This window comes from Oncorhynchus keta, chromosome 7 (assembly GCF_023373465.1).
Source record: "Oncorhynchus keta strain PuntledgeMale-10-30-2019 chromosome 7, Oket_V2, whole genome shotgun sequence".
NCBI lineage: Eukaryota > Metazoa > Chordata > Actinopteri > Salmoniformes > Salmonidae > Oncorhynchus > Oncorhynchus keta.
This window is the reverse complement of record NC_068427.1, coordinates 29,122,599-29,145,136: the sequence shown is the minus strand read 5'-3', so window position 1 is coordinate 29,145,136 and position 22,538 is coordinate 29,122,599. Positions and strand designations below refer to the sequence as shown.

Below are 22,538 nucleotides of genomic sequence, written 5' to 3'. Positions count from 1 at the left end.
GCGTTTAAATGTTTTACTCACGTTGGCCACGGAGAAGGAGTGCCCACAGGCTTTGGTAAGCGGGCCGTGTCAGTGGCACTGTAGTGTCCTCAAAGCGAGTAAAGAAGTTGTTTAATTTGTTTGGGAGCAAGATGTCTATGTCCACGACGGGGCTGGTTTTCTTTTTGTAATCCGTGATTGACTGTAGACTCTGCCACATACGTTTCGTGTTTGAGCCGTTGAATTGCGACACTACTTTGTCTCTATACGGACCCTTTGCTTGTTTTATTGCCTTGCGGAGGGAATAGCTGCACCTTTTGTATTCGGTCATGTTTCCGGTCGCCTTGCCATGATTAAAAGCGGTGGTTCCCACTTTCAGTTTTGCGCAAATGCTACCATTAGTCCACGGTTTCTGGTTAGGGAAGGTTTTAATAGTCACAGCGGATACGACGTCACCGATGCACTTGCTAATAAAGTCGCTCACCAAGTCTGCGTATACATCAATGTTGTTGTCTGAGGCTATCCGGAACATATCCCAGTCCATGCGATTGATTGGTATACACGGCTGTGACTATAATCAAAGAGAATTCTCTTGGTAGATAATGTGGTTGGCATTTGATTGTAAGGAATTCTAGGTCAGGTGAACAAAAGGACTTGAGTTCCTGTATGTTGTTGTGATTACACCATGAGTCGTTAATCATAAGGCATACACCCCGCCCTTCTTCTTACCAGAGAGATGTTTCTTTCTGTCGGCACGATGCGTGAAGAAACCAGGTGGCTGTACCGACTCTGACAACATATCCCGAGAGAGCCATGTTTCTGTGAAACAGAGAATGTTACAATCTCTGATGTCTCTCTGGAAGGCAACTCGTGCCCTAATTTCGTCCACCTTGTTATCTAGAGATTGGATATTGGCAAGTAATATGCTCAGGAGCGGTGGATGCTGTGTTCGCCTTCTGGGTCTGACTAGTAGGCCGCTCCGTCCGCCTCTCCTGCGGTGACAGCGTTGTTTTGGGTCGGCCTCTGGGATAAAATTGCATGTCCAGGGTGGAGGACCGAACAAAGGATCCGCTTCGGGAAAGATGTATTCCTGGTCGTAATGATGGTAAGTTGACATTGCTTTTATATCCAATAGTTCTTCCCGGCTGAATGTGTAACACTTGACATTTTCTGGGCTAACAATGTATGAAATAGTACATAAAAAAATAAAAAAAACTGCATAGTTTTGTAAGGACCTGAAGTGAGGTGGCCATCTGTCGGTGCAATCGTCTCTGGCTTCTCCAACATTTTTTAATTAAATTAATTAGTTGAAAACTGTTCACCTATTGTCTCTCTCTCTCTTTGAGTCAACTACTCACCACATGATATGCATGCAGTGCTAGCTATCAGTAGCTTATGCTTTTGGTACTAGATTAATTCTCTGATCCTTTGATTGGGTGACACCATGTCAGTTCATGCTGCAAGAGCTCAGATAGGTTGGAGAACATCCTCTGGAAATTGCCATAATTACTTTGTAAGTCTATGGAAGGGGGTGAGAACCAAGAGCCTCCTCGTTTTTGTATTGAAGTCAATGTACCAAGAGGAGGACAGAAGCTAGCTGCCCTCCTGCTACACCATGGTGCTACCCTACAGAGTGCTGTTGAGGCTACTGTAGACATTCATTGCAAAACAGTGTGTTTTAATCAATTATTTGGTGACGTGTATATTTTATATAGTTTTATCTAAAAAGGATAACTGTTTAAATGTTTTACAATTTTTAATTTTATGAAATTCACTGAGTATGGTCCTCCTCTGTTACAGATCATTTGTTAGTTTGACATGGTGGGATCTTTTTCTGTCGGAAAATGAACTAGGCGAGAGGCAGTGGAAATGCCTTTATGCACAAATACTTATATCATAACCGTTACGTCGAAGGTAAACTTGTAGTCACACAATATGGTGTGAGGTCTTCCCAATACAACATGAGAAACCATACAGTTTATTAGGCTAAAGATTAAATAAATTATGATGAACTTCCCAGGGTAGTGAAAATGCACAATGATTTCGATGCTCCTTTCCAATAAATATTGAGGGTCTTATTCTGATGACATGATGATCGATGCTTGAGTGCCATTTGACAAAATGCAATGGAAACATATTGAACTGTAGATATTTAATAGGCACATGAAAACTTAAGCAAAAAGTGTAAATTTTTTGTCCACAACGTCATCACTCACCGATTTTTATCGGCAACAAGTCTGTTTGGTGGAAACACACTACTGGTGGGAAAATTAGCATATTTTCTTTATGCGTAGGCCTCTTTCAGAATAGTCATATGAAAAGCTGTCACAAATTGGATTGAAACCTAGCTACTAGAACAAACAAATGTGAGACTGTTGTTCATTGACTACAGCTCAGCATTCAACACCATCGTGCCCACAAAGCTCATCACTAAGCTAAGACCCCTGGGACTCAACACCTCCCTCTGCAACTGGATCCTGGACTTCCTGACGAGCCGCCCCCAGGTGGTAAGGGTAGGCAACAGCACATCAGACATGCGGATACTCAACACGGAGGCCCCTCAGGGGTGTGTGCTTAGTACCCTCTTGTACTGCCAATTCACCCACGACTGCGTGGTCAAGTACGACTCCAACACCATCATTACATCTGCTGACAACACAACGGTGGTAGGCCTGATCACCAACAACAATGACATAGCCTATAGGGAGGAGGTCAGAGACCTGGCAGTGTGGTGATTGTGGGCTACAGGAAAAGGAGGGCTGAACACGCCCCCATTCACATCGACAGGGCTTTAGTGGATTGGGTTGAGTGCTTCAAGTTCCTTGGGGTCTACATCACCAACAAACTATCAGGGTCCAAACACACCAACACAGTAGTGAAGAGGGCACAACAAGGCCTATTCCCCTCAGAAGACTGAAAAGATTTGGCATTGGTCCCCAGATCTTCAAAACGTTCTACAGCTACACCATCGAGAGCATCCTGACCAGTTGCATCACCGCCTTGTATGGCATCTGCTCAGCATCTGACAGTAAGGCACTACAGAGGGTAGTGCGTACGGCTTAGCACATCACTGGGGCTAGGCCCCTTAGTCCTAATGAAGTGTACATTTAACACTACAGCATACAATGGCATTATAGATAATTCTGTGCTTCCAACATTGTGCCAACAGTTTGGGAAGGCCCTTTCCTGTTTCAGTATGACAATGCACGGGGTCCATACAGAAATGGTTTGTCCAGATAGGTGTGGAAGAACTTGATTGGCCTGCACAGAGCCCCTGACCTCAACCCCAACGAACACCTTTCGGATGAATTGGAACGTCGACTGCGAGCCAGGGATAATCGCCCAATATCAGTGTCCGACCTCACGAATGCTCGTGGCTGAACGGATGCAATTCCCAGTAGCAATGATCCAACATCTAGAGGAAAGCTTTCCCAGAAGATTGGAGGCTGTTAAAGCAGCAAGGGGGACCAACTCCATATTAATGACTGATGTTGAAATGAGATATTCAGCGAGCAGGTGTCCACATATTTTTAGTCATGTAGTGTATGTTTGAAATCGTAAAGGGCATCCTCATAATTATCAGAATAAAGCAACTTTATTTCTAAAGACATTCTCCAGCATCATTTATATATTGACAATAAGAATTGTTTCAACTCCAAGTGACTTTTGTCAACAGAAAACCATAGAAGGTTCTTCCACAACCACAAGATATCATGTCATCCCCCTCCCAAAGTGTCACACAGCAGGTTATAGTTCTTCATATTCCTAATTTCGGAGTTTAAGATGAACAAGGTTCGTCTCAATGATTTGCACATTATGAAATCAATGTATACACAAAAACACACCACCACACCTAAAAGTATTCACAGGGAGCAGGAGAGAGGAACATAGTTCAAAATGCTTAATTATGCAAATCAATCAAGTTCGGGAGCTTATGAAGGAACCAGCGTTTTCAACTCTTATTGGAACACATGAAAAGTGAATGTGCATTATACACAAAAATCCAGACTGGGGATTCACACAGTCAGATGCTGCCCTCAGGGTGGGGCAACACTTATGAAAAGTAGACCATCTCTGTCTCAAATGACACCCTATTTCCCCTGTAGTACACTACCAGAACCCTTAGTGCAATCCACATGGGCTCTGCAAAAAAACACAAAAAAACATGTTGTACATTACATGAGGTATAGGGTCTCATTTGAGATTTGCCTACTATAGTTGTCCACTCAACCGTTTGAAAGCCTATCACTGTCCAGTCCATGGCCAGAGCGAAGGCCAATAGACGTCCAGTCAGTGACCAGATTTCAACCCTACAGTTGAGTTGACAACAGTCAGTGAACAGAGCGAAGCTCTACAGTTGAGATGTCAACAGTCAGTGACCAGATCTCAGCCCTACAGTTGAGTTGTCAACAGTCAGTGAACAGAGCGAAGCTCTACAGTTGAGTTGTCAACAGTCAGTGAACAGAGCAAAGCTCTACAGTTGAGTTGTCAACAGTCAGTGAACAGAACAAAGCTCTACAGTTGTCCACATTCGGTGATGACAATCTTCTTGCTGGGTTTGCCAGTCTTGGTGCCCAGCTCTCCCATGCTGCGAACCACATCCATGCCCTCTCTGACGAAGCCAAAGGCCACGTGTTTGAAGTCCAAGTGCTCAGCCTTCTTCAAAGTGATGAAGAACTGGGAGTTGTTGGTGTCTCGGCCGTGGTTGGCCATGGACAATAGCCCCGGGCCTGTGTGGCGCACGTCAAAATTCTCATCCTCAAACTTGTGCCCGTAGATGGATTTCCCTCCTGTCCCATCCTGGTTGGTGATGTCTCCACCCTGAGGAAAGAGGACAATACAGAGACCAGACCAAGCAGTGTTATACATTCTTGCAGAGGTTCACGAAATATTTTATGTTCCAAGAGGCACTAACTGTGACCTATGTTTTGGGAAACATGGTATTGAAGGTTATGAAAGCACTTTGGCTCTGATTGTTGTCTGGTTTGAGGCTAACCCCACAACTCCCTGCTTCTCACCTGACACATGAAGTCGGGTACGACCCTGTGGAAGACAGTGTTGCGCAGCCCGAAGCCTTTCTGTCCTGTACACAGCGCTCTGAAGTTCTCAGCTGTCTTGGGGACGATGTGAGAGAACAGTTCTATGGTGACCGTTCCCAGGGGCTCGGGTTTAGTGGACTCTTTAGTCAGCAGAGATAGAGAGGTAGCCCACCTATACATTAGCAGACAGGGGAAACACTGACCTGGGGATTGGCGTCTGGAGAGGGATGAGGCCTCTGATTGGCTCATATGACTCTGACACTCACAGAAGGTCTTCCTGAAACTCTCGGCCAGCTCTGCGGTCTTAAACTTGGCTGCCAACTGTTCCACCTTACCCTCACCCTCTGGATTTTTTTGTTGTTGATAAAAAAACATTTATCAATTCAAATTATATACGAATCAATATATTTATGTAGCTTTGTGTGTGTGTTGCCGAGCTATGTATAGACCTACCTGAAAAGTCAGTAGCTGTCCAGACAAGGGCTTGGTTAGAGGTGTCCATGGGTTTGAGCTCCATGCTCTGACAGATGGTGTGATTGGCACAGACCTTCAGCACCTGCTCCCTCCTCATCAGCACCCGGTAGAACCGCTTATCGGGGTGGAAGAGGATCTTGATGTCTCCCACACCCCTCTCCTTCCACTGGGCCAGGTCTCTCTCCCAGCGGTACAGCTTGGTACGCTCCTTAAACAGGATCTCCTCATCCTCCTCCCCTGACTTAGTCTCCACCTGGACAACACAGTTACACGCAGGTTAATGACGAGACCAAGGGCTCATTAATCAGGAGGGTGTAAGATTACAGAACTCATATAGAAATGTATTGAGTAGAACATCCAAGATTCTCTGTCATAAAGATAGAATGTGGAGTAATGCCAGCTCTCGACTAAGCCTCCACCTAGAACACATTTAGTCAGTTATAACAATGACGTAGAGTCTCTGCTTGGAACTCATTATTAAAGGAAAGGTTCACCCATTTTGAATGTTATATTGTTTTTGTGCATCTATGAGTGATGTTCTATCGATTCCCTGGGTAATATAATGTTTTCATGTGTATCAGAGTTATTGTGGTTCGAAAAGGCAGAATTGCCTCCGGTTTGACTTAGCACTGTGATAAAGTTGCTCTCACTACACTGGAAATTCATCCTGTGAAATTGCAGAGCGCGAAATTCAAACTACAGAATTATATTTAACTTTCATAAAATCACAAGAGTAATACATCAAAATAAAGCTTAACTTCTTGTTAATCCAGCCGCTGTGTCAGATTTCAAGAAGGCTTTACGGTGAAAGCACACCATGCGATTATCTGAGGACAGCGCCCCACATACAAATGCATGAAAAACATATTTCAACCAGGCAGGTGCGCCACGAAAGTCAGAAATAGCCATATAATAAATGCCTTACCTTTGATGATCTTCTTCTGTTGGCACTCCAAAAGGTTCCAGATACATAAAAAATTGTCCTTTTGTTCAATAATGTCCTTTATATCCGTAAAAACTCAGTTTTGCTGGCGCGCTTCAGTCAATAATCCACCCAGTTTCCCTCCATCAAAATGCATACAAAATTAATCCCAAACGTTACTAATAAACTTTTCCAAACAAGTCAAACAACGTTTATAATCAAACCTTAGGTACATCTAGTGGAAGCCCTAGGAACTGCAACCTGGGAGGATTTCGACTTATATTAAAGGTGACAGCCATTGAAAACAGTTGTAGGCTGAAAAATTATTTTGGGGGGATGGTTTGTCCTCGGGATTTAGCCTGCCCTATCATTTATATTATACTAACAGACATAATGTTAACAGTTTGAAACTTTAGAGTGTTTTCTATCCAAATCAACCAATTATATTCATATCCTAGCTTCTGGGCCTGAGTAACAGGCAGTTTACTTTGGGCACGCTTTTCATCCGGACGTGAAAATACTGCCCCCTACCCAAGAGAGGTTAAGAGGAATAAGCCTTTTAAATCGCAAAAATACATGTCAGATTTCAATACTGGCCGATGTCACAACTCGGGCAGATGTCTTCTCTCTCGAATGTGCCGTTGATCCTATTTTTGCGATATTCCTACCTCGAAATGTTTTATTTAATGGAGGGAAGAGCACATTTTTAAATTTGTCTACTCCGGGGTGCATTGCATGGTGCCGTTGCCAGAGATATTATAGAAAAGAGATAGGAATCCAATGAATGAATGAACGTGTACCCGCACTCAGCAGACCAATCACGTTCACATTGTAATGCTGCGTCACATGGTTGCTAAGCTAATCGTCACGCAATCCTTTCTCAAAGTCAATGTCGATAAACATGCATATTTTCCTTGCAAGTATGCAATGTTACGATTCCAAAGCTATACGGTATTACAGATATCAAATTATGTATCTCACCTCTCGGAAGAGATTTGTAATGTTGTACTTCTTGTTGACGAAATTCATGCTAATGTTGGATTTTTGAGCAAGCTCCCAATAAACTCCCATTCACTCCTTGAAGGAGAGCACTCCTTATCCTAGAATGGACTGCGCGACCCATTGACATACCAAGGTAACGTTTCGCATGTGCCTTACAGACTCCACTCTGTAAGGCACATTGATCTGCAGTTTGAACACTGTGAGATTGTAGACTCCTAAATTGATAGTGCAGTTTGTTGAGATTTTACAGCTAACTAACATGCTGATATTATCTTCTGTATTATAGCGTGTAGCTGCGTTTGCCCGTAGAGAGAGCATTGCATTGTGGATTTTGTAGACGACTTGAGATGCAACAAATGTCCATAACAATTTTCTATGTTGCTACAAAACTTATTATGTCACCAAAATTATTATAAAAAATAAAATAAAATGTTATTTAACCCTGTTATTTAACCCTTGCAGACGACACAACAGTTGTAGGCCTGATCACCGACAACAACAAACAGCCTATAGGGAGGTCAGAGACCTGGCCGGGTGGTGCCAGAATAACAACCAATCACTCAATGTAAGCAAGATTTCGGAGATGATTGTGGACTACAGAAAAAGGAGGACCACGCACACCCCCATTCTCATCAACCGGGCTGTAGTGGAACAGGTTGAGAGATACAAGTTCCTTGGTGTCCACATCAACAACAAACTAGAATGGTCCAAGCACACCAAGACAGTTGTGAAGAGGGCACGACAAAGCCAAACCCCCATCAGGAAACTAAAAAGATTTTGCATGGGTCCTGAGATCCTCAAAAGGTTCTACAGCTGCAACATCACTGCCTGGTACGGCAATTGCTCGGCCTCTGACCATAAAACACTACAGAGGGTAGTGGGTACGGCCCAGCACATCACTGGGTCTAAGCTGTCTGCCATCCAGGACCTCTACACCAGGCGGTGTCAGAGGAAGGCACTAAAAATTGTCAAAGACCCCAGCCACCCCAGTCATAGACTGTTCTCTCTACCTTTTTAGTTTGCATGGCAAGTGGTATCGGAGGGCCAAGTCTAGGTCCAAAAGGCTTCTCAACAGTTTTTACCCCCAAGCCATAAGACTCCTGAACAGGTAATCAAATGGCTACCCAGACTATTTGCATTGTGTGCCCCCCCAACCCCTCTTTTTTATGCTGCTGCTACTCTCTGTTTATCAAAAATGCATAGTCACTTTAACTATACATTCATGTGCTCCCGCACATTGGCTAACCGGGCTATCTGCATTGCGTCCCACTCACCACCCGCCAATCCCTCTTTTTTACGCTACTGCTACTTACTCTCTGTTCATCATATATGCATAGTCACTTTAACCATATGTACATACTACCTCAATCAGCCTGACTAACCGGTGTCTGTATGTAGCCTCGCTACTGTATATAGCCTGTCTTTTTACTGTTGTTTTATTTCTTTACCTACCTATTGTTCACCTAATACCCTTTTTTGCTCTATTGGTTAGAGCCTGTAAGTTAGCATTTCACTGTGTGTTCCTGTTGAATTCAGCGCACGTGACAAATAAACTTTGATATGATTTGATTTAAAATTGTAAAATTAGTGGTTTTATGTGTATTTTCCCTTAAAACAGATTGATTGGGGTAAGGCCCTGCGTTAGACTGGTGTCCTGTCCAGGCGGTATACTTGTACAACAAGCTGCCTCACTACAGAAGCCGGTCTGCTCCGATGAGCCGTTCTGGCTCGCACACGCCAAGGCTACTTACTTTACTTCATAACATGACATTCCCAGTAAGGGGAAGTGGAGATAGATGAGTAGCAGTGCATTGATAAGTACCTCTGGTAGAGAGACTATGGGTTCAAAGTCAATGCCCACATTATTAGTGTCCCCTTCATCACACTCCTCCTCCCCTCCCTCAGCTTTGGCTGGGGCTGCAGCTCCAAACAACGTAGCCCCGGCATTCGCCCACGAGAAGTTGGAATCTAACAATGAAAGATAAAAAAGTTAAATGAAATGTTTGTTTTCACTGAAACAAAGCTCAGTTGTCATGGTGACGAATAGAAATCTTAAGAACACACATCATATTGAATTTTCTTCAGTCAATCGCATTCAGAAAACGTAGAAGTACCAACCTTGTTTTCCAAAGGCAAATTCCCCCCCAGTGTTATGTGCCAGATCAGCAAAGGAGAATCCTTCCCCTCCTAGAGCACTGAAGCCCAATGAGCCAAATGAGTTAAGAGCATCTGTAAAAGAGAAAGTAAGGAAGAGAAGACATCTCAGTTTGCTGCATTGGTGTCAGAAGTGGAATTGTGTTGCTGGGAGGACATAGAAGGCATTGCCAAGAGTTAAGTGAGGGTAGAATTCAAAAGGCTTTGCAGTGATAAATGTTTCATACCCCGAGTAGTGGTTGTAGTAAATGTAGTATTGGAGTCAGGCTCAGAGGTCTTCTTGGCAGACAGGTCTATAGGGCTGCTGCTGATAGCTGCAGGAGTAGAGTCTGACTGATCTGGAGCCTGTTCCCCGCTGCTGGCAGCAGGGTTTAGAGTTTGACAAGAAACACAACTGCTTGCAGACTCCTCATTTCTAACAAGACACATGTCACACTCCCACTGCCCTGGCTTTTTACCAAACTGTGCACCAAATCCAAAACCAAATGAGGGGGTTACCAAAGCTGGGGGACTAGCAGCAGGTTTTTCTGAAGGGTTTGGAGTGGTAGCCTGCTCCCTGCTGAGGGAGACGGCAGTCTGCGATGGTGTTGAAGTGGAGTCTGACTGATCTGGAGTCTGCTGCTCCTCTGTGGTGGACTGGACCTCTGCCTCCTGGATGGTTACTGATTGAACTGGGACCTGTTCCTCTGCTGTAGAAGATTGGATGTCTGCATCCTGGATGGTAACTGACTGTTCTGTGGCCTGTTCCTGGCTACCTGGGGTTGGGATTTCAGCCTCCTGTATGGTTAAGGACTGATCTGGGACATGTTCTTCTGCTGTAGATGACTGGACTTCTGCCTCTTGGATGGTAACCGGCTGATCTGTGGCCTGTTCCTGGCTACCTGGGGTTGGGATTTCAGCCTCCTGAATGGTTAAGGACTGATCTGAGACATGTTCCTCTGCTGTAGAAGACTGGACTTCTGCCTCCTGGATGGTAACCGACTGTTCTGTAGCTTGTTCCTGGCTACCTGGGGTTGGGATTTCAGCCTCCTGTATGGTTAAGGACTGATCTGGGACCTGTTCTTCTGCTGTAGTGGACTGGACTTCTGCCCCAGACTGATCTGAAGCCTGTTCCTGGCTGCTGGGGTACTGGTCTGGGACCGGTTGTTCTGGCACTGTATCGCAGGTGCTGGAGGACACATCCTCAGATGAAACAGGGTCTGAGCTTCTCTCAGCATCCTGAAACACAATAACTAAAACAGTTAACATTTGCTTGAGAGAACCACTTTCAATTTCTTAAAACCCAATGCCACATAAGTTGTTTACCTTTGTGCAAACAAATGCATATCATATAATCTCACCAGAGCCTCCTGTGCTTTGCGGAACTCTGTCTCAAAGTCCTCTGGCTTGTCCTTCTCTGCCTCGCTGTCGCTGCCTACACCACAGAAGAAGGTTGAAGGCAGCTGCAGGTTCCTGGCTTTCTGTTCCTCCTCTGGAGTTGGCCTCCTCTCCCATAAAACCTCAACCTCCGGGTCCAGACCTTCAACACCTGCCTCGGCCTGGCCTACTGAGAGGAGACGAGTGGAGCAGGTTATTCGTGAAGTAACTTTTGAGGAGAAATTTCACCCCAACCTGTCCTATTCATACCCATCTCTATAGCTGCTTTGGCCATGAAACTTACCAGAACCTGCACTTACAGCCTCTCTCTCAGGAGGATCCCGGTACAGTTTTCCATTCAGGGCTTTAACTGCTGTCTCAAAGTCCTCATCTGCAATATTCACAGCACAAACTAAAGTTAGCAACACTGTCAACTACAATTACCAAACGGTTGCTCATGCAGGTAAAAATAAGTTTGAGAGTGTTTCTCACCATCAGTCTGGTCGTCGCTGGTATATCCTGGTTCGTTCTGGTAGCAGAAGAAGGTGAGAGGCAGCAGGAGTTCCTTAGCCAGAAGAGCCTGCTCAACTGTTGGCTGCCTCACATACACCACTTCCACCTCACTGTCGGCCTCCGCATGGGAGGGTGCTATAACACAACACAAATGGTGAGATAACTCAGTCAGGAGGCTCCCTTCCTACAGAAAAGTGTACAGAACAGAGAGACATTGAGAGCAGGAACCGATTCATACAACTATATTAATCTCCAAGGGGAATTTGATTTATTATTATTATTGAAAATTGCATCTACAGAAACTGTAATTTGATTCTAAAAGGCAGGCTAACATTTTATTAACTAGAAAGTCACAAAACCATTTCACTAAGCAGATAGGTGCATGTCTAGGGTTAGTTCCTCATCAAAACACATGCACAAGAAAAATTGACACCGTGCATTTCACCACACCGAGCGAGAAGTCTCCTATATCTCTGACAATGCTATTACTACTGAGTAAGTCAATCTCAAAAGCATCATAAACATTAGAACCATGGAGCTACAGTGTACTGTACATGAGGCCAACCATAGAGGATAGCAGTTATACCATTTCTTCCTGCTGCTCTAAAACCAATTCAACGATTACTTTCCAGTGGTAGAACAAGTTTTGCTTGTGACATAAAGAACATGCTACCGGAGTTTCAACTCTGGCTCTTTCACTGGGACATATTGTAAATCTCTGGAACAAACCGAACCAGAGTGGGATTTGATTTTACACGGTTGCTACACATCCTGGACTACAAATGTGTGTGTGACATCACATTTCTGTCAGCAAGCATGGCTGGAATCTCCCCGTGTCTCCTTTTAAACAGAGGGAGAAGTACTCTGAATCGCCGTCAACACACCTGGCTGCTACCAGGAACTTAGTAATTTCACCCCCCCCCCAATAGCTAAACAGCTATCCTAACTTTCATCTGTAGAAATCTATATTTCACTAGAGTAAGAGTTACTGTTGAGTATCACACATGGGCATGCAGCTCATTAGGTTGTTGTACTATAGGTTTGTACAGTGCATTCAGGAAGTATTCAGACCCCTTCCCCTTTCCCACATTTTGCTAAATTACAGCCTTATTCTAAAATGGATCAAATAAATGTAAAAATCTTCCTCAATCTACACACAATACCCCATAATGACAAAGCGAAAACATTTTTAGAATAAAATTAATAAAACACTTTATTCTTTTTTTTTAACCCCTTCTTTCTCCGCAATTTTGTGATATTCAATTTATATTTAGTCTTGTCCCATCGCTGCAACTCCCGTGCAGACTCAGGAGAGGCGAAGGTCAAGAGCCATGTGTCCTCCAAAACACGATCCTGCCAAGATGCACTCTTTCTTGACACACTGCTCGATTAACCCGGAAGCCAGCCGCACCAATGTGTCGGAGGAAACACTGTAACTGGTGACCGTGTCAGGGTGCTTTCAACCGGACCGCCACAGGAGTCGCTAGAGCACGATTGGACAAGGACATCCCGGTCGGCCAAACCCTCCCCTAACCCAGATGATGTTGGGCCAATTGTGCGCCGCCTCATGGGTCTCCCGGTTGCGGCCGGCTGCAACTCAGCCCGGGATCGAACCCGGATCTGTGGTGACGCCTCAAGTACTGCCTTAGACTACTGCGCCACTCGAAAGGACCAGAATTTTTTTGCATATTTCATTCAAATAAAAAACAAAGAACTTATTTACATAAGTATTCAGAACCTTTGCTATGAGACTCGAAATTGAGCACAGGTGCATCCTGTTTGCATTGATCATCCTTGAGATGTTCCTAAGACTTGATTGGAGTCCACTTGTGATAAATTCAATTGATTGGAAATGATTTGGAAAGGCACACACCTGTGTGTGGTCCCACAGTTCATGTCAGAGCAAAAATCAAGCCATGAGGTCAAAGGAATTGTCCGTAGGAAGGGTACCAAAACATTTCTGCAGCATTGAAGGTCCCCTAGAACACAGTGGCCTCCATCAATCTTAAATGGAAAAAGTTTAGAAAAAAGACTCTTCGTAGAGCTGGCCCCCTGGCCAAACTGAGCAATTGGGGGAGAAGGGCCTTGGTCAGGGAGGTGACCAAGAACCCAATTGTCACTCTGACAGAGCTCCAGAGTTCCTCTGTGGAGATGGGAAAACCTTCCAGAAAGACAACCATCTCTGGAGCACTCCAACAATCAGGCCTTTATGGTAGAGTGGCCAGACGAAAGCCACTGCTCACATGACAGCCCCCTTGGAGACAGCCAAAAAGGGTCTAAAGGACTGACCATGAGAAACAAGATTCTCTGGTCTGATGAAACCAAGATTGATCTCTGACGTGAATGCCAAGGTTCAGGTCTGGAGGAAATCTGGCACCATCCCTACAGTGAAGCATGGTGGTGGCAGCATCATGCTGTGGGGATGTTTTTCAGCGGCAGGGACTGAGAGACTAGTCAGGATCAAGGGAAAGATGAACAGAGTAAAGCACAAAGATCCTTGATGAAAACCTGCTCCAGAGCGCTCAGGACTGGGGCGAAGGTTCACCTCACCTTCAACAAAGTGGTGAGTAAAGGGTGTGAATAGTTAGTACATTTACCTATGTTTATTTTCTATACATTTTCAAAAATGTCTAAACCTTTTATGCTTTGTCATTGTGTGTAGATTGAGGGAAACAACAATTTTCGAATAAGACCAACGTAACAAAATGTGGGAAAAATCTACATCTCTGAAAACTTCCCGAATGCACAGCATGTTCCACTCGTTGCGTGCTGGTTAAGACCGGCTACCAGGCAAGGCCAGACAGGTGCCAGCTGTGTAGGTGACGTGTCACAGAACACACACAGTGTAGTGACAGAGTACCTGGGGGCTCAAATTGGGTGGATGAGGTGCTGGTCCAAAAATTCTTTGGGTTATCTTTGAAAAGCCTAAAGTCCAATCCTACAAAATAATGGTTGGCATGTGAGACAAACTAGAATTGGGGGTGGTTGGATTAAGAAATGAAAATGTATTAATGCATCTTCGGTTAGCTTCAAGTTGCTGAACGTCATTGCATTAAGTAAGCGTATTGGATTAGTCCTGTATCAATCTTTCTATATTTCGGTCCTGTCCCATAGAGAATGCTAGAGTCTGTAAACTCACGGGCAGCGCCATTGAGGCAATTTCCATTATTATCACCTCCTCCTTCTCCTCCTAGTTGGCAAACAAACTGAAAGGGTGCACACTGGCACCTAGTGTTTGCTCAGAAGTATAATTTACTGGCAGATGACTCGGATGAAATCATGTGATCCTTCCGTAACCCATAGGAAGACCCACCCAGTTGACTACTTTAAGAATGGTGGGGAAAGGACATAGTTAGAGGACAAAAAAGTGTGACACCAATCTGGCCCCCGAGGACTGGAATTGCCAAGGCCTAATCTAGAGTCCTCTAACTATGTCCTGTCCCCATTTCTGCCTTCATGAAGACAAAACCTGCAATAAAACTTGTGACTGCATTATTTTGTATAATATACTAAATGTAATGGATTATAATCAATTACATCGGCTATCAAATCAAACAACCTATATCAAAATAGCAAATGTGAGGAAGAGTGGAGTTAGGCTAATGGGAGTGACGGTTACGTTCTGTCCTACGAACACAAGGCTGCTGGGAGGAGCATTGTGATAAACCAATGGGACATGAATGGAATCACAACACAATGGGTTCATATTATGTGAAAACTCCATAATGGGCGTCACCATTCAAAAACAAGCAGTTTACACTGAACCACAAAGATCAACAAAAACAATCAAGAAAGGAAAACAAAAGGCTTACCTTTTTCTGAGATTTTGAATGCAGTTAAAGGCTGGGAGGTCCGACCGCTGTCTTTAACCTTGGAGCTCTCTGGAGAACTATCCTCCTTGGATGATGGTGGGCTGCTGCCGAAAACCTTTTGGAGAGAGTCTGTTCCAAAGAGGAACTTGGGTGGGGACATCACCATTCTGGAGAGGTTGAGAGGGCTATGTGGAGTACCGGTGGAGGACTTACAGTCAGGGGTGTGTAAAGTCTCATGATTCAGCTCCGTCCGTTCTGTGGTGGTCTCCTCCAGGATGGCCACAGCAGCTTGTCCACACACGGTTGTCCCCATCGCTATTGCTTCCTCCTGATTAAGGGTCTCACTGTTTTAGATTAACTAACTTCTTAGTAATGACTCGGGACGTCGGTTTTGATACGAAAGCTTCTTTTAGTAAGAATACTTGTTTACGTTACATTTAACAACAATTGTTTTGGTACAGAGCAATGCAGGTAAGATGCTGTCGGAAAAGTCAGCCACAATCACCCGCACCTGCACATAATTGGCACGTTATCACTCATTCCTCTCGCAAGTCATTCTGGGACTTTCAGTCAAAAAGCGTAATTCAACACAACCCAATACAATTACATATGCAAATAAATCTAAAGAAATATCTTTACAGATACAGCTCAAAGAATAAACGTAAACATTAACTCTAACACATTAAAGTTACAACACACTGGAGGCGATTGGAGTGACCAGAATCTCATTCTCTTGGGCAGTTTTAGCCTGGTCAAATATATCTCTGAAGGAGTTAGCCACATCCTTCAGTTTGAATCTCACAGCTAACTGCTCAACATTTCCCTTAGTTCCCTCGGCAAAGTCAATAGCGCTCCAGACCCAGGCCTTCTCAGCACCCTTCATGGGCTCCAACTTCATAGAAGATGTGACCCAATGGTTGGCGCAGATTTTCAGGACTTGGTCTCTCCTCATGATGAGTCTGACTCGTTTGGTATCGCAGTTCTGCAGTATCTTGAGGTCTCCGATGCCCCTCTCCTTCCACTGTTTCAGGTCTTTGTCATAGCGATACAGCTTTGCCCTGTGGCTGAAACACACGTTTTCATTCTCCTCTCCAGTGGAGATCTCCACCAGATCTGGCAGGGGAACCACAGGCTCAAAGTACAGGCCGTCCCGCTCCTCCTCCTGGCTAATGTCCTGCTCCTCGTCCGCAGACACCCCGCTCTGGTTCATCTTGGCCAGCGACTTGGCGGGACTGACGACAGGCTGGAAGCTGAAGTTGAAGCCCTCTGTGGATTCTCCAAAGCAGAAGAGGTTCTTCCTGATTGGGCTGCTTGCCAGGGGTAAGGCGTAGACAGAGGTGTCAGCACTGTCGTCCAGAGCCTCCTCTCTCAGGTCATAGTTGTCCCATTCTAAGGTAGGGCCAGTGTTCTCTGCGTGGGGCTTGATATTCAGACCAGAGGTGTTACTGGCTGTCGTGATGTTAGCATGGCTGTCGTCCTCCTTGATCTTGGTTTTGTCATCGGTCAGGAAAGATTTAAGATCTTTCAGGCCGGACTTCATCTCCTCTGCCTTCTGGATGAGATGTGCAGATCTGCCTGTGTCAACAAGCTTGTGAGGAGTCTGCAGTGGGATGTCTAACAGGAGCCTCTGACACTCCTCAAACTTCAGCTTGAACTCCTCAGCCAGCTCAGGGGTTTTAAACTTGGCAGCGAGTTGCTCCAGTCTGGCATTTCCATCAGAGAAGTCATTAGCCAGCCACATCCAGGCCTTGTCGGAGCCAGCCAAGAGCTTCAGGTTCATGGTGGTGGTGATCCAGTGGTTGGCACACACCTTCAGGACCTGCTCTCTCCTCATCAGCACCCTGAGCCTGCCATTGGTGGCGTTCTTCAGGAACTTGAGGACCCCAACACCCCTCTCCTTCCACTGGCTGATGTCTCCGTCAAACCTGAAGAGCTTCACTCTCTGGGAGTAGAGGGCCTGTTCGTCCTCTTCTCCTGTGACCAGGTCCACTTTCTCTGGCATCTGGACCACAGGCTCAAACTGGATATCGTCATTATCCTCTGTCTTGTATATGCCCTCTTCATCCTGGTCAGCTGAGGTGTCTGCCCTTTGGTTTGACTGAAGGGATGTGAACAGCTGCTCACCAGCGCGGGTGAAGCCTTTGAAATTGGAGTCAGTCTGACCAAACTGGAAGTCTCCTTGTGAGTTTTTAGCCAAGTCTGCAAAACTGAAGTCGTTGGGTTTGCCAATGAAGAGGGGATTTTCATCCTGACCCGTCTTGTCCACTGACAGCACTGATGGATATACACTGACACCAGATTCCTTCTCTCTGTGCTGCTCTGCGATATTCTTCAGGAACATTGACGCAGACCCTGAAGAAGGAGTCTGAGTTTCAGCTGGTAGGGTTTCCTTTGCAGTTTCCTGAGTGCCAAACTTAAAGCCACCTGCTGGGATGGGCATGGTGAAAGAGAAGCCTGCAGCACTGGGGGTACTGCTTTCAGCCTGAGGAGGGGTCTCAAACTTGAAGGATGCAGGGGAACTTTTATCAACTTTGCCTGTACCAAACTGCAAAGAGCTGTCACCGTTGAAGTTTGCTTTAAACCCAGTGCCTGTGGGTTGAGTAGAGGCAGTCCGACTCCCGAAGTTAAAGCTGAAGGATGATCTGGAAGTGGCAGCTGTGGCTATGCTCTTAACATTGGGATTGGGCATCTGACAGGAGAAACATTGACTAGCAGAGTCGTTGTTTCTGACAAGACATGTGTCACAGTCCCATTGTCCATCCTTCCTTGAAAAAGCAGCACCAAAGTCTGACACTGTTGGCTCTGTTGTTGGTGCTACCTCTACTGTTGATTTTGCAGAAGGGTTAGGAGTTTGACAAGAAACACAACTGCTAGCAGACTCCTCATTTCTAACAAGACACGTGTCACACTCCCACTGCCCTGGTTTTTTGCCAAACTGTGCACCAAATCCAGACCCAATTGAGAGGGTTGCCAAAGCTGGGGCAACAGCAGCAGGTTTTTCTGAAGGGCTAGGAGTTTGACAAGAGAGACAACTGTTTGCAAATGCCTCATTTCTTAAAGTGCATGTATCGCAGTCCCACTGCCCTGGATTTATGCCGAACTGCACACCAAATCCAGAGCCAAATGGCATGGTTGAGGGCTTTGATTCTGCTGCAACTTTTGTGGTTTCTTGCCTCTTTCCAAACTGGGCACCAAAACCAGCAGCAGGTATATAAGTGGTGCCACTGGTTCCAAATGTAAAGGAGGAGGGTATCTGAGCTCCAAAAGACCCAAATCCTTTTCCAATAGATCCTGCGCTGCTGGTGTCTTTTGATGAGTCAGCTCCAAATCCAAAAGTAAATCCTCCCACTGAAGCTGCCCCACTAGTAAACCCTTTGATGTCAGTAGCCGGCACGCTGTCCAGCTTTGATGGGGCATTAGGGTTGGCAGTCTGGCAGGCAACACACTGCATAACTTTAGCTGCATTTCTTACACAGCACACATCGCAGTCCCACTCCCCGTACTTCTTTGCTAATTGGGCAGCAAAGTTTGTCGCCAATGGAGCAGAGAGTTTAGGAAAATTATTTTTCCTATATGACTGATCTTGCTGCATTTTTGGAGATTTGGGAACGATCTTCTGAGCCTCTTCAAACTTTGTCTTGAAGAGCAATGCCTCGTCTTCCGTTTTGAACCGGATGGCCAGTTGCTCAGGCCTTGGTTCCTCATCCGCATAATCAACGGCATTCCAGACCCAGGACTTGTCAGATCCAGCATTTGATTTCAGGATCATATCTGGCGTGATGTAGTGGTTAGCGCAGATCTTCAGAACCTGCTCCCTCCTCATCAGCAGACGCACTTTCCCTGATGTATTGTGCTTTAGGATTTTGACTAAGCCGATACCTCTCTCTTTCCACTCTTTTGTCTCCGCATCGAATCTGAACAGCTTGGCCCTGTTACAGAACATCTCCTCCTCTTCCTCCTCTCCAATCTTCACGTCTACTTTGTCAGGGAGGGGCACAATAGGCTCAAAGTGAGGCCCATCCTCGTCTTCCTCCACATGAGTGCTGTCGTTGTTGCTCTCGGCTCCCTTCTCCTCCTCTGCTGTGTTTGCCAGCCCAAATACCGGCGTGGTTACATCAGTGAAACTAAATGGCTGGTCAAATTTTCCAAACAGGTTTGGTTTGTCCTGGATCTGGATTGAGTCATTATAGGAGAACCCAGGAGCGCTTTTAGTGCCAAAGGTAAAAATCCCTCCCTGACTAGGAGGCACTTGGGGCTTCCTCTCTGAGGGTCCCTCTGATTTGGTGGGAATGTCTGACGTTAGAAGCTTCAACAGGGTCTCACTATTTTTGGACTTGAAGGTGAAGTCCCCGTCATTGGATTTAAAGTTGGAGTTGAATTTAAAGGCAGCGGATGATGGAGTGGACTGGGCGACTATTCCAGCACCAAAGCTAAGCACTTTAGGAGGCTCAGCAGGGATCGGCTGGCCAAACGACATCTTCCCAAAGTCCACAGGCTTTCGCTCAATGCTCTTAGCTGGTTGGACAGGTACGACAAAGGGCTTGATGAAGTAGCCAGACTCAGGGATGGGAGGGTTGGTGGTGAGCTGAGAGTCGGCCCCAAATCTAAAAGTAAATCCTCCCACTGAAACTGGCCCACCAGTAAAGACTTTGGTTTTAGTAGCCTGTTTGTCTTGAGTCACGTCCTGGTCCTCGTCCACAGACACTCTGATCCGGTTCAGCTTGGCCAGGGACTTGGAGGGACTGATAACTGGTTGGAAGCTGAAGCCAGAGGTGCATTCTCCAAAGCAGAAGAGGATTTTCCTCATAGGGCTACTGGCTAAATGAAAGGCAGATCCAACTTCAAAAGGAAAACAGTTAGATAAATACATTTTAAAAGGCACAATTGTTATTATTTTTTCCCTAGCCAAACAGCAGCCAGCCACATGGTTAGTTTTAAAGCAGTGGGGTGGGGCTGGAGAAATGTAACCTCTTTCAAATAAATAACTGAAATGATGCAAGGACAAGATCAAAGGATAGATTTAAACAATTTTTAACTATAAACACTTATTTGTGTATCTTGTGGGTTATGCTGAGGTAATATGTGTGTACTAAGCTCCTGAGACAAGAATCGATGTGTATATATATCAATAAATATGGCAGATTGGACTTTTAATTGAACAGAGCATATAACAGAGCATATATATACCACTAAAATATAGTCTTCATTGTTCTGTATGCACGAGATATAAGCTTTACCTTTTCTAGATATCTTTACCATTTCCTCATTGAATACATTCTCCATTCGGTCTTGTAGTTCAGAGAGTGACTTCTTGACATCCTCAATGGAGACATGAGGGTTAAAAGTGCTGAGTAAGCCCTCAATTCCCGGCGGGACAGAGAAAGACTGGAAACTCTATGAGAGATCGGAAAACAAGGTAAAGTCATGTAACCATAGAAAGGAGATTTTTTGAGGCATACCACAGAAGTCTAGAGAGGCTGTTTCCTCTGTTAACAGAATGAGTGATGTCACCTTGAGAAAATGGATGTGATCCTCTGTGTGTGAGAGCTGCTCCAGCTCAGCGTCCTTCCTCCTCAGCTCAACCACCTCCTCCTCCAGTTGCTTCAGGTGTCCTTCAGTTCGACTCACTTCAGCCATCTCCTTGGCTTTGATCAGCTGCTTCACCTTAGAGCTCCTTCTCTCAATGGAGCGGATAAGCTCAGGAAAGATCCTCTCACTGTCCTCCACTGCTGCCTGTGCAGAGCTCTGTTAGGACACACAGAGAGGACAGGGCCCACTTCAACCATTCCACTCACTCAGCTCTCATCAGGACCCCAGTCAGCTTGTTCCCCACAGTGGGGCTCAGTGGGATTACAGTTTCTTAGACAAAAATAAAGTATTTTTTTGAGAAGGCAATCAGCCAAAGGACCTCTTCAAGAATTACCTTGATAAACTGTATAGACTGTCTCGCCCCCAATACCCCCATCTCCGTCTTCTGGATTCTCTGCTTTAATATCTGCTGTTTCTCATCCAACTGTTTCTGAACAAAAATATTAAATACATCACAAAAACACCAAATCAAAGAAAGTATTGTGCTATGTACAATATCAAATGTTGATAGATTTTAATATTTAAAAAACCCAACGTAAATCAAAACCGTGAGGTAATAAAAATAAGAAAAGTATAATTCAAATGTAGAATAGATTTAGAATGTGGAGTAGACTTCATAAGACAATAAGACTTAATAAGAGGCACAGGATATTTTATGGTGCATCGGGCTTTTTCCTGTTTGAGCCCTTAGAACACTTAGTAATCAACTGTGGTAATAGACATGAGAGTGAAATACAAAGCTCATGTCCTTACCTGTTTTTCAGTTCTTTCTGCTGCAGCTGACACTGTATCATGGCCTTTATGTTCATCCACTGCACAAAGATAACAGATACACTGCTGATCTGTACGGCAGTAAACCTCCAGCAATTTATCATGATGAGAGCAGATCATCTCATGGAGTTGTGTGGATGCTTTGACCAGCTTGTGCTTCTTTAATGGAGCTACTTCATAATGAGGCTGTAGATGAGTCTCGCAGTAAGAGGCCAGACACACCAGACAGAATTTCACAGATTTGAGTTTTCTCCCAATGCAGAAATCACACTCCACATCTCCAGGTTCAGCATAACAGTGAGAAGCTGAAGCAGCATGTAGTCTTGTATTCTTCAGTTTCTCCACCAATTCAATCAGTAGAGTATTTTTGTTCAGAACAGGCCTCGGGGTAAAGGTCTTTCTGCAGTCTGGGCAGCTGTAGACACCGTTAAGATCACCCTGATTCCAGCAGTCCTCAATACAGCCCATACAGTAGTTGTGTCCACAGGGAATAGCTACCGGATATTTCAGTAGATCCAGACAAATTGAACAATTCATCAAGTCCATTGCATCTGCCATTATAGTAAACACAGCAACAGGCTGAGCAGCAAAGTATCACAGATCAGTTTCGCTTCTCTGGAAATGCTTGTTGTGTTGGAGATTGGGAACGTTTCCTGATTCGGTGGGTGTTGTTTGTGCTGTACTGTCTGTAGGGGGTGTGGTGTTGGACAGAGGCCAGGCTACGATTGCAGGACTCTGTCTCTTTTAGGAAACGTAAGTGATGGAAAGTTAAAACTGATCAAATGTATCCACACTTTAACTAACAGATTAAATAAACAAAACGTGTATTTTTCATACCTGTATTTGCAGGTAGAAAAGTGTTGATAGTATTAGGTTCTAATTATCAGAGTAAGAACCAGACGGACACTATGAAAGCTTAAAACAAGT

The 22,538-nt window shown here is 45.0% G+C and overlaps 1 protein-coding gene across 1 annotated transcript; it reads right to left on the bottom strand.

Annotated features, from left to right (window-relative positions):
- Positions 1–2,116: 2,116 nt before the first annotated feature.
- On the bottom strand, positions 2,117–22,248 carry LOC118380535 (E3 SUMO-protein ligase RanBP2-like). The gene is given in 17 exon segments (XM_052521794.1): positions 2,117–4,800; positions 4,998–5,158; positions 5,207–5,362; positions 5,472–5,745; positions 9,239–9,384; positions 9,535–9,645; positions 9,798–10,788; positions 10,911–11,116; positions 11,231–11,317; positions 11,419–11,574; positions 14,300–14,377; positions 15,252–15,597; positions 15,943–20,090; positions 20,489–20,645; positions 20,763–20,996; positions 21,175–21,270; positions 21,594–22,248. Coding segments are annotated over 17 exon segments (8,229 nt in total). The 5' UTR covers positions 22,170–22,248; the 3' UTR covers positions 2,117–4,494.
- Positions 22,249–22,538: the final 290 nt, after the last annotated feature.